Raw genomic sequence first — 12,054 nt, 5'->3', positions numbered from 1 at the left:
TTTTGGGGGAGAGCCATTCGATGAGAAATATGTCTCTCCTAGAAAATTGTCATTGCGTTGAAAATTAGAACCCTGTCAGATCAACTTGTGGTTGAATTCACTCTTCTTCTTGGTGTTCAATAGTGAGAAGAAGAGCTTCTAGATTAAAAGTTCTCCATTCAATTGTTAAACAAGTTAATTATACATGCATATCAATTAACTTAATCAACAAGCAACCAACCAAAATTAAATTGCTTTGAAGCCATAATGCATTTCATTAGTATTATTCCAATGTTTAAAACTATTAAATTTTCATTGTTTATATTTGGAGATAATCGAGCGTCATTAGAAATTATATTTGCTTTTTAAACAAATGCATATTGAGAACAATATTTCATCATTTCGTCATGAATCAATTAGAAGGAATGTTTTATAAAGTTCTTGATAAATACAATACATAGCATTGATAATCTCGAGTACAATCAAAGTAGTTGAGGAAGAAATCACAATATAGTGTTGTGTAATATTTCATTATGTAGCATTTCCTTAAATTCCTTAAAAGTCATATTAGGCTTTTAACTCAAGTTGTACACGACAACTTGAATGAAAAGCCAATAGGCCCACCAACAAGGCTAGGCTCACTAAAGGAGTGAGGATGCATGGTTTCACTTAATTGAACCCCTATATAAGTATATCATAGCCTTCATCTCATTTTTAGGGTTTTATGTAACTTGGTGAGAAAGATAAGCAACCCTAGAACTCACTCTCCTATCCTTGCAGATGGTTGGCCACTCTTGGTGAGATTTTGCTAGCACTTTCATCTCACTGAGCTCATCACATCTTCATCCCCTATCTTGGTTTGGTGTGGAGACTTAGAGATTCCATTTATTTTTGGAGGATCTAGTTGAAGGCCCTCTCAAGGATGAAAGACTTTTTTTTATCTATATCAAGAGTGGTGCTTCAAAGGTATAATCCTCTTTACTTTATTCTATGATAACAATTAAAATTATGGAATACATCAATTTATAGACCTAAAAAATATTTGGATTTAATTTTATATTAACTCATGATTAAATGTTTAAAGCTTATATTGCCATGGATATCGTAACTAGCACGTGTTCAAATGAATTTACAAAGTTTCAAAATGGATTTCCTTCAAGTGATTATATATTCCTTTGGAAAGAAAGATAAAGTATTGGTAAAAATTTGAACTTTCATAGGTGGCAGCCGATTCTTAGATCATTCTCAAAAAATGCCTATGTACTAAAAAAGAGAGCCAATTAACGAGCGTGTGAGCACCTGCCAATGAGATACTAATAAAAAATGAATAAAGCCTAAAAGTACCCAATTTTTTTTTTAGGACATCGGTTTTAATTTGTCATCTTAAAGAAAATTTTAAGAGACATGTCACTTTAATTTTTCAAAATTCATGATTTGTCATATGACTTTAACATTATCCAATTTTCCATCCATTTTAAGAGTATTTTAGTCTTTTCATTTTCAAGGAAAAATAGAAAATTAAAAATAGACCTCTCTCTCCCTTCCTCCCCCACCCCAACCTACCCGCCCCTAAAACACATCGAATATGACCCCCCTCTCACCCCTTTTCTCTCTATCTCTCTGTCTCTCCGAGCATGTATAATTTTTTTTATGGTGTTCATTGAGCATGTCTGAAATTTTCTTTTCAATTCCAAAACTTTAAATTATCTTCCTTCTACCTTTAATTTTTTTAGGAATTAAGAAATTCTAAGAATCCTCCTTGAATTCCCTTTGTCCCACCAAGGGCTTATTGATTTTACAAAATGAAATCCCTATGCAATATATTAGAGACGGTAAATTAATCACTTGAGGGCGAGAAGCCTGAATTCGTCAAAACACAAATGAGATAGAAATAAAAGTTCAACAGCTAACCATAGATTTCATTCCTTGTAATTTCAAATTTTGCGTGCAGTAAAGATGGAAATTTAGAGAAAGAAATAAGGGGATGTTTGTTGACGGTGAGGAGAGAGGGAGTTATGAGTGAGGTGTGCTTACCGACGGTGGGGTGGGTTAAAGGGTCGATCATGTTTTCGATTGTTAGATAATTGGAATGGTCTAGATTTAATAAAATGCAGGTAAATGCATAAAACCTAAATGCAAACGCTCGGGATCCTTGTTTAAAAAATATACAATTTTTTATATAATGATTTTTCCATTTTTAAAATACCCTTGAAAATGGAAACACTAAAATACACTTAAAAATGGATGAAAAATTGGATGGTGTTAAAGTCATATGAAAAATAATGTATTTTGAAAAATTAATGTGACATTTCTCTTAAATTTGTATTTAATGTGACAAATTGAAACCATAAGTGCCCGTTTGGCATGCTTATTTGGGGTGATAAGTGATTTTTAAATTTTTTTGAGAAGCTCAACCAGTTTGGTAAATTGTGAGAAAATCACTTATTGTTAAAAATTGTTATAAAAGAAAGCTATAAGGGAAAACAGCTAATGAGGTGCTTTCATTTTCTGATTATGCAGGAATCAGTTTAGAAGAGACGCTGAATTTAATGATTATGCGGCAATAATTTTTTGATTATGCGTAAAATCAATACCAACAACACTTTTAACAAAAATTTTACCAAACGCCAAACTACTTTCTCTCACAGCTGATTTCTCTCACAGCAAATCTGACATCGATTATTTTTACAACACAACAATGCCAAACTAGCCCTAAGTATAAGTTCAAGTGACATCTCAACAAATTTTTTATTTTATTTTTCTTCTTCTCATGCTCTTATTTAAAGGTAGCTAATTAAAGTCATCAAACTCTTTGACCGCAACAAGTTTAGTATAAAACAACCGTTATGATGTAATTGAATGATTACGATTAACCAAATTGCTTTCTTCTATAGTTTTACTTAAATTTTAAATATGAGATGTATTAGCCATAAAAAAAATTGACAAGGAGAGAGATGTACTCATAGATTCATGTATGTGAAAAAACATAATACCCTAATTATTGCATTTTATAATTATCATTAGAAGAAAAAAAAATTATAATAAAATTTAGATGCATTTTTCTTGAAGAAAAAGTACCAAAAAAAGAAAGAAGAGTAAGTTACAAGTGGATCAGTTGCAAATGAAAATAAACAAAAACTAGAGGACCGCAATCTCAAAAATAAAAATCTCATAAACGATGAAAGACATCGTGATGTCAAGGGTAGTTTCGACACTAAAGAAAATTACAGGTGGACTCTTCCTCTTGTGGGTCCTACCCCTTATAAGTGAGCCATTGCATGTGACTGCCTCTTCTGAGACTTCCTTATGTTTTCTTCGATAAATGACATCTGGCATCCATGCCATGTAAATATGAGTTGTCCTGCGACAATATTGAACCTTTCTGAGGATTCTCGGTTTCACACTTGTTTTTTAATAATGATAAAATAGGGAGTAAAAAAATTAATTCTCATATTTTTATTTACGTTTAATTATAATAATGATCCCTAAGTTATAATTTGATTTACACTTCGGTCCTTTATGTTATTGAGTTCTATTGTCCTCAAACTTGGACTTGTGTTGCACTATTGGTCCTTTCCTCACGTCTGTTTATTTTTCCCTCAATAACAAATAAGATTTTAAGCTAGCTAATTAAAATTGTCAAACTCTTGACCACAACAAATTTGATACGAACAATCCAGTAATTAACAATCAACCAAATTGCTTATTTATTTAAATTTTCAATATGAGATGTAGTAGCCATAGAAAAAACATTAGAAGATGTGCTTTGAGATCCTTGCATGCAGAAAAACATTATATCCTATTTATAACCTTTCCAATTTTGATCACAAGACAAAGAAAACATTATTTAGAACGGATTTGGATGCACTTTTCTTCAAGAGAAAGTAAACAAAACGCGGAACTTGCAAGCGGATTGGGGGGGAGGGGGTGGCTCGCAAATGAAAATAATTAAAACATAGAGGACCGCAATCTCGAAAATATAAACTAGAAAATTAATCGTGGTGTCAGGGGTAGTTTCGTCAATGAAGAAAATTACAGGTGGACTCTCCCTTTTCCTTCTCTCCCTCTCTATTTGTCTCTCTCTTTCTTTGATTCATACCTGGTGGTGGCTCTTCTTCAAAAACAACCCGACGTTTCCTATTTCCTCCCAAAAACGTAGAAATAAATCTCTCTCTCTGAAACCCTAATTTTTTATCTCTTTCCCAGAAACCTAACTCCTTCAGATTCAAATTTTATGTTTTTTTATATAAAAAAAGTTCGAGCCTTTTCAGTTTAACCCCACACGTATATAAACAAAGGTTTTGTCTGGGTTTGGATTTGCAGTTCTTCGAATACAAATCTGAGCCAGTGATTGGGGGTAAATTTCTAGGGTTTTGAATTGATCTGAGGCGGTGCATGGCGAACGGTACGGATTCTGAGGAGTTTGTGGTGATGTCTAAGGTCCGGACGGGCCTGAAACGTGAGTTCGCGTTTGCGTTGAAGGCCCAGGCTGAAGTATCTGGTTCTTTGGGACGGACTCGGGGCAGTAATTCTCTGAATGAGAATGGTAAGAGGTTGAAGAAAGCGACCACGAACGAGGTGCAGAAGGATGATGGGGACGAGAAATTGACGAGTGGTGACGATATTTTGGCGGGTGGGGAGATGGTTGAGGGCGACAATGTGAAGGTTATGGAGGATTTGGATGAGACCATGAGCGAAGAGGACGCCAAAAGCGATGTGGTGGACCTCATAAGCGACGACGAGCCTAAAACCCACGTGGATGACTCTGTGCTGAGCGAGAGGGTCTACGAAGACGAGTTGAAGAACGGTGAGGTTGAGATGGCAATCGACGATGAGCCACAGACGGGTTGCATTGGTGATTCGGTGAATGAAGATGAGGCTCAGGAGGAGCAATTGAAGAAGAGTGGACCAGAAAAGCCTTTGGTGGATGAAGAATTGCCGGAGATGATTGAGAGTGGCGGCGATAAGGTGGAAGGAGAGGTGATTGAAAAGCCGGAGAGGCGGTTTACTCGGTCAGCATTGAAGCCGAAGGCGGAGAAAGTGAATAATTTACCCGGGAAAAGTGATTCCCAACAGTTAAATTCGGAGATGCAGAAAAGCCCATTTGTTAGTAAATCAAAACTTGAGATGAAAATGCCGAAGATGGTGAGGAAGTTTGTTAAATTAAAAGATTTTCTTGATACCGGTATCCTCGAGGGGCAGCCCGTCAAGTACCTTAGAAAGGTATTGTTTCGATTGGTGGTTTTGTTTCTTCATTGTGTGCATATTATTAGTGTTCTGTGGTTTGGGCTAGACTACGGCTTATCTTGTGTTCATTTTTTAATTTTTTGTTAGGTAAGAGGAGCTGGAGATACGTGGCTTATGGGAGTGATTACGGGTTCTTCCATATTGTGTCACTGTGATTCTTGCCAAGGAACTGAAGTGAGTATTGTTTAACGATATTTTATTTTGTAGTTCATAAATCTTACAGTGTTGCTGTGAAGAGTTGATAGATCAATTTATCGAATTTATAGGTTGTTACACCTGCGGTGTTTGAGCTGCATGCGGGTAGTTCAAATAAACGTCCTCCGGACTATATATATCTTGAAAATGGCAATACCCTTCGGGATGTCATGACCGTATGCCAAAATTCTCCATTGGGAATTTTGGAAGAAGCTGTTAGACTTGCTGTTGGTTGCTCATCGATAAACAAATGTACCATCTGTCTCAATTGCAAAGGTTGCTTTTACGTCCATATAGATAATTACAACTCCTCTTGATGAGTATTTTGCGTATACATAACACTTTTGTCATATGATGAAATGTAGAATCTATTCACGAAGAGGGTACTAGGTCAGCAGTGCTACTTTGTAGTTCATGCATGAAGTTAAAAAAGTCTGATGAAGCTACGCCTGCTGTAGGTGCTAACCATATTGATGAGTAAGCTTTCTTTTCCCCGCTCTTTTGGTAATATGTTATCTGTCTTCTAACAAATCTTTCTGCCTTTGATGGGTTGATGCAAAATGTTTACAAGATGACTGATGTGTTTAATGTAACATTGACAGAGAGAAAGTTACAAATTTTTTTTTTATAAGGGAGGTTTAAGTATTTTAAAAGATTTTGCTATCTAGACTTTTGTATTTAGTGATATGTACATATTATATACTTTTATGCGTGATATGTACATAATTATATGCTTTTATGTTTGATGTGTAATTGAGGGGTTTTATTCTTCTGTCAAATATAAGTCCAAAAGAATATCATAAATAGTATTTTAATTCATATGCTATGATTTCTAATTGAGGGTGTGCATGTAGATCACCAAAGCCGGTTACAGTTCCAAAGGGGCCTGATACCATGTCAAATTGTAGTTCATTGAAGCCGGTTCCAGCTCCAAAGTTTCCTGATACTGTGTCAAAGTATAGCTCACCAAAGCCGGTTACAGTACCAAAGTGTCCTGATACTGTGTCAAAGTATGGCTCACCAAAGCCGGTTACAGTACCAAAGTGTCCTGATACCACATTGAAGTGTAGCTCCTCAGAAAGTAAGAGTCAGGGACGTGTAACAAGAAAGTATATAACCTCTCTCTCTCTTTTTGTGTTTTGTATCTGTCTCATGTTTATCTTTTCCCTTGATGTGAGCTCTGGTATTTGCTGCTTCTTTCTTATCTTAATCTGTGCACTTAATTTGCTTGTTGTCTGACATTTTTTTGAAAGGGATCTTCGTTTGCACAAGTTGGTTTTTGAGGAAGATGTTTTGCCAGATGGAACAGAAGTCGCCTATTATTCTCATGGGGAGGTTGCAATTAAATATCTACAGCAGTTTTGCTAATTGAAGTGGAATTTTATTTTCTCAGTAGTGATTTTTTGTGTGCAGAAAATGTTGGTCGGTTATAAAAAGGGGCCTGGCATTAGTTGTAGCTGCTGCAATGATGTGGTATGTTGACTTTCTACTGAATTGTTATCACTTATGGTGTTAGTGACAGGTATATGATTCTCTTACGTCTAATTGGCAGGTCAGCGCGTCGCAGTTTGAAGCTCATGCTGGTTTTGCATCACGTCGCAAGCCGTGAGTCCTTGGTTATATTCTTTGGGTTTTGGGTCTAAGTTTGTGGTCTTGTGTGTATTGGTCCTGGACTTTTGCAGTGTGTATTGGTCCTGGTCTTGTTCTAGCTCTGTCACATGACATGAATCATGATTGAATTGGCAAGTTCTCCACGGGCCTGTCTACCTGATTTTTGGGTGGAAAGATTGTGGGCAGTTTTCGTTAATGTGTTCTTTTATTTATTTATTTATAAAAAAAATTATTGTTTTGACTTTGATTTGCTTGATTTGGCAGTTACCTATTCATTTACACATCTAATGGGGTATCTCTCCATGAATTGGCATTATCTCTGTCAAGAAATCGGAAGTCATCTACAAAGAAGAATGATGACCTATGCTCCATGTGTCGAGATGGAGGAGATCTCCTGTGCTGTGATAATTGTCCAAGGGCTTTTCACAAAGGTGATTTTCACAGTTGTTTTTGTTGCATCAACACGTATTCTCAAATACCATGTGGAACTTTTCATTAGTATATATGTTAGGTAATATATTGAAGGAGCTTCTATTTACATCCATAAAACTGTTGAGCCTCCTCAGTTGAAAAAGGGCCAGACATTGAAGTGGTGAAAGGGGATCAAGAAGAAAGGGCGATTCTTTTTATTTTTACTTTTATAAAAGTTATTTTCAATATATATTTCTTTCAATAGGTAAATAAGGACAGAAATGGGTATGTTTTAGTAGTGGATTGCTTCTGTTTGCACATTGTTTGTCTCGTTATGCCCCCTCTGTAAAACTTTCATAACTTTCCCATTTCATCCTGACCTTTTTAAAATCTTTAATCTGTTAAGTGGATAAAAATTAAAAGTAAAAGTAATTTGACTGAGGTAACACACACCCTGGTAGTACCATGACCTGCAAAGATAAAAAGTTAGGGTTAGGGTTGGGAGGGGGTAGGAGAAAGGAGAAGGAAAAGAAGAAAATAAATTCCTTTCCTTTTTAATTTTTAAAAATTGGATTAATAAGGTGTACAGTTCTGGGATGTGCTATGATGACAATGTTCTGGCTTGAAAGGAATAGGAGGTTCTTTGAGAATGTGTGCGCTGAGGAGGTCAATTGTTTATTGGGTTAGGGTTCACATTTGGGCTATTTCTGTGTAGCTTTGGAGTTTCGGGAGCTATCTTTCCTTGTTATTTTATGAGATTGGAAAGCAACTAATGTATAGTTTTTTCGGGCAAATTCTGCTTTTGTGTTCTATTTCTCTTAGGATAGAGTTGCTGCTGCAGGTTTGACTGTTTGTTATTTTTCCACAAGTGGATTCCTTGCTCACTATTTTTGAACTGTTATATATATATATATATATATATATATAAGCCTTTTTCTTATTATTATTTTTAAAGGAAAAGAGTATTATGATCGGTGTGGTGATCAGAAGAAAATACAAATAGATTTAAACTTGAATATCTTTGTCGAAAATAAAAACATGAAATGGGGTTTTTTTTGTTGTTGGTTTTTTTTCCTTTCTTGGGGTAGGGGAGATGAGCTCAACATGTACAAAAGCTAGTGGCTTGACGAAAATAACACAGATAAAATTGCAACGTGATACGTTAGACCCTCAATTCTATTTTGTATGCTGGGAAGGCAAGCATGCGTGGATGCACAATCCAATGCTTTAGCTGCCTCCACTTGGAGGGTTAAGAGTGATTTTGCTCCATAGAATTAATTGTTAGGATTTATCTTCAATTGTCCCTTACATTTTGATGTCGTTATTCTTTTTGTTTTTTAAATTACTCCCATATCATTATACAGTTTGTTTAAAATAGTTGCAAATAGAACTTGTGCAGTTAGCCATATCACTTTATTCTTTGAATGGTAGGATTCATGACTGGGGTAGCTAATTATTATCTCTTTTTTTACTTGAATCTTTAAGCTAAAAACATACGTTATGGTTATTGATATTGTTACTACATGCATATTGTGTTTTCAAATGCATATGCATTCTTTTAAATCTGGTTTTTCATTTGGCTTATTTGTTGGATCCTTTTTCGTAATTAGTTAAGATAGTAGCTTGATAATTACAACACATGTAAGGGAAAAAGATAAAAAAAAGAAAAGGGAGAAGGGTATAGTATGGTTGTAATGTATTGTGCATGAGTTACATGTTTTATTTATTTTGTTGCAGCAGTGCCTTTCTCTACCAAGTGTCCCTGAAGGTACTTGGTACTGTAAACAGTGCCAGTCTATGTTTGAGAGAGAGAAATTTGTGGAGCATAATGCCAATGCTGTTGCAGCTGGAAGAGTTGCAGGAGTTGATCCTATAGAACAAATAACCAACCGATGCATTCGTATTGTCACAACTTTCGAGGAGAAATTTGGTGGTTGCGCACTGTGCAGGTTATTTCTCATATTAGTTGTAATGAACCAGAAAAATATTTGCAGCTATCATAGAACACTAACTTTTGGCAAAACCCTTTGGTGATTTTATTTGTGTGTCTAGTCTCCCTATATTACATAATTGCCACTGATAAATTACTGCTTTCCATATGTTTGTTGCATTAACTTATCATGATTTTCAGTTTTTTTTCTTAATTCAGATTTTCCATTAGAAAATATGAATATTCTTGATTTTGATCTCTGCAGAGGACATGAATTCAGCGGCTCTGATTTTGGTCCTGGCACAGTTATTTTGTGTGATCAGGTACTTTGATTGCTCTTAACTTATTAAGTCTTGGCTTTGAAGTGCTTTACATTTCCACTTTATTTATGATTAACTCTTATGTTCTAGTTGATGTGCTTATTCTTTTCCTCACTCTCCAGTGTGAAAAGGAGTTTCATGTAGGCTGTTTGAAGGATAACGGGATTGAAGATTTGAAGGTGCCTCAGTCTTCCTTTGTTTTTTTATTGTGAACAGTAATTAATCTACTTCTTTTTTCCCCCTTCTTGTTTTGGTTGTGTGCTGTATTTTTGCTGTTATCTTAATCATACTTCGTTCGAAAACATTTGTTTCTCCAGGAAATACCAAAAGGAAAATGGTTCTGTTGCCCAGATTGCCACAGGGTTCATTCAGCTTTGCAGAAGTTGGTAGTTCATGGGGGACAGAAGCTTCCGGACACCTTACTGAATGTTGTAAGGAAGAAGCACAATGAGAAAGGTACAGAGTTTGGGGCTAATCTTGATATAAAATGGAGGGTGCTTAATGGGAAAACGTCCACTGATGATGAAAGTTTACAGTTGCTTTCAAAGGCTCTTGCCATATTCCATGTGAGTAAACTTGTTATTTGTTTCCCTGTTAAGAATATCTGTTATTTTAATTATAGTGGCCAACCTAGCTGTAGTAAATCAAATTTTAATTTATTTTCCTATATTGGGGAGAATGCTGTGTTGTATTTGGTGATGTTAATTGGTGATTTGACGTGCCTTGATGTCCCATGCTTCCAGGCTTTTGTCTATATGGTGCATAATTGGGCATCTGTGTCTGATGTTACTAGATGACTTTCTGCCATTGTTTCAGGGGTTAAATTTTATGCGTACTTATTTGTCAATTTCATTTCTGTGCTATAGGATCGTTTTGCCCCAATAGTTGATCCTACTTCACGCCTTGACTTCATCAAAGAAATGCTTTATGGGTGAGCCACGATATTCTCTTTTTCATTAGTCATACTCAGCCTCTATTCTTTTGGTTGCTCTGATTGCGTCAATTATCACGTAATGTAGTACCCAGTTGAATTCACTTTTGACTGATTGTATCAACTGAATTTGCAGGGGGACCATCCAGACCCAAGAATTTGGTGGGATGTACTGTGCAATAATTACAGTAAAGTGAGGATCATATCTAAATGCAGTTATATAGTGTTAGTATAGATAAAATTGTTTGTTGACATATATTGTTTATTATGCAGCCAATTGGTTGTGTCAGCCGGAATGTTTCGTATCTATGGAGCAGAAGTGGCAGAGCTTCCTTTAGTGGCAACAAGTGCTGATTACCAAGGACAGGTTATTTTTACATCGCTGTGTGGTCACGTTGCCACCTTTTTTCTCTTGGAATCAATGAAGTTTATATGAATTTTTTTTTTCCTGACTTGAATTCATTATTTCTTTTTGTAGGGTTACTTCCAGACTTTATTTTCATGTATTGAGAGGTTTCTTGCGTTCTTAAATGTGAAAAGTCTTGTTGTGCCAGCTGCTGATGAGGCAGAATCAATATGGAAAAAGAGATTTGGTTTGGAGAAGTTGACCCAAAATGAGGTACGTGAACTTTTGGAGAAAGAGATTTACTTTCTCTTTTTTTTGGGGGGTGAAGAAGGGGGCCTAAACGCCCCAGACAGCAAACACACTAAGTAACATGAATAATGCGGGGTCTAGCGATCAAGTTTATTTAAATGCTTAATTAATTCAAGTTTATTTATTTACATATTTTCTCTTGCAGATAAGCAATTACAGGAAAAGTTACCAAATGATGATCTTCCATGGGACATCCATGCTGCGGAAGCCCGTCCCTAAGTGCAGAATTCTTGCTTGATAAGAGAGTAATTGAATGTTGGATCATCGAAGTCTTCTATTTTGGAATGGAGAGGAGAAAACTAATTTGTGGATCATTTTCCTTCAAAATGTACATGACTCCCCTTGGCTCTTGGTGTACAGAAAAGCAGAAAATATACAACAACCAACCCTACAGGCAGTTTTTGTTTTTTTGGTAGCGTATAGAAACTGAGAGATTTCAGTTGGGCAACAGAAAAGTGAGAGTAGGTCAATGAAAGAGTAGGTTAATGAAGAGAATTACAGAAATTTTGGTAACTCCTGTCTCCTGGAACTGTGCCTTTTATGGCACTCTTATTTCTGCTTCTGGCCATGGGATTCCATTTTTGTAGCTTATGCCTTTCTCCCAGTTCCATTGTGGTTTTCTTTGTACTTCCAAACTTGAATTGAGCTCCTTGGCTCTAAACTAGTAAAGAAGGCTTCCGATGAGATTCAAGTGTTGAGTAGTTTTGTTTATCATGATTTTCCTTGAAATCTTGAAAATGCTCTATTACACAATAAAAGATGTGAGATTCACTCC

At 35.8% G+C, this 12,054-nt stretch overlaps 1 protein-coding gene across 1 annotated transcript; it reads left to right on the top strand.

Moving 5' to 3' along the window:
* Positions 1 to 4,079: 4,079 nt before the first annotated feature.
* LOC103326300 (Acyl-CoA N-acyltransferase with RING/FYVE/PHD-type zinc finger domain-containing protein) lies at positions 4,080 to 11,963 on the top strand. Its single transcript, XM_008228518.3, has 18 exons — positions 4,080 to 5,202; positions 5,314 to 5,400; positions 5,493 to 5,697; positions 5,787 to 5,898; positions 6,276 to 6,530; positions 6,675 to 6,756; positions 6,835 to 6,894; positions 6,974 to 7,026; positions 7,297 to 7,463; positions 9,182 to 9,392; positions 9,639 to 9,696; positions 9,816 to 9,872; positions 10,011 to 10,259; positions 10,560 to 10,624; positions 10,761 to 10,817; positions 10,898 to 10,991; positions 11,103 to 11,243; positions 11,425 to 11,963. Exons 1-18 carry the CDS (start codon positions 4,375 to 4,377, stop codon positions 11,515 to 11,517), a joined length of 2,874 nt encoding a protein of 957 aa, XP_008226740.1. The 5' UTR covers positions 4,080 to 4,374; the 3' UTR covers positions 11,518 to 11,963.
* Positions 11,964 to 12,054: the final 91 nt, after the last annotated feature.

The sequence above is a fragment of the Prunus mume genome, linkage group LG1 (genome assembly GCF_029339155.1).
Source record: "Prunus mume cultivar Tortuosa linkage group LG1, ASM2933915v1, whole genome shotgun sequence".
In the NCBI taxonomy this organism is placed as follows: Eukaryota; Viridiplantae; Streptophyta; class Magnoliopsida; order Rosales; family Rosaceae; genus Prunus; species Prunus mume.
This window is presented reverse-complemented; position numbering and strand designations above follow the sequence as displayed.

Excerpts from the sequence above, each read along its gene's own strand:
- LOC103326300 (XM_008228518.3), top strand. The coding sequence starts at position 4,375 with ATGGCGAACGGTACGGATTCTGAGGAGTTTGTGGTGATGTCTAAGGTC. Across the intron at positions 9,697-9,815 it reads CAGTTATTTTGTGTGATCAG|TGTGAAAAGGAGTTTCATGT; the intron begins GTACTTTGATTG and ends CTCACTCTCCAG. Across the intron at positions 11,244-11,424 it reads AGAAGTTGACCCAAAATGAG|ATAAGCAATTACAGGAAAAG; the intron begins GTACGTGAACTT and ends TTTCTCTTGCAG.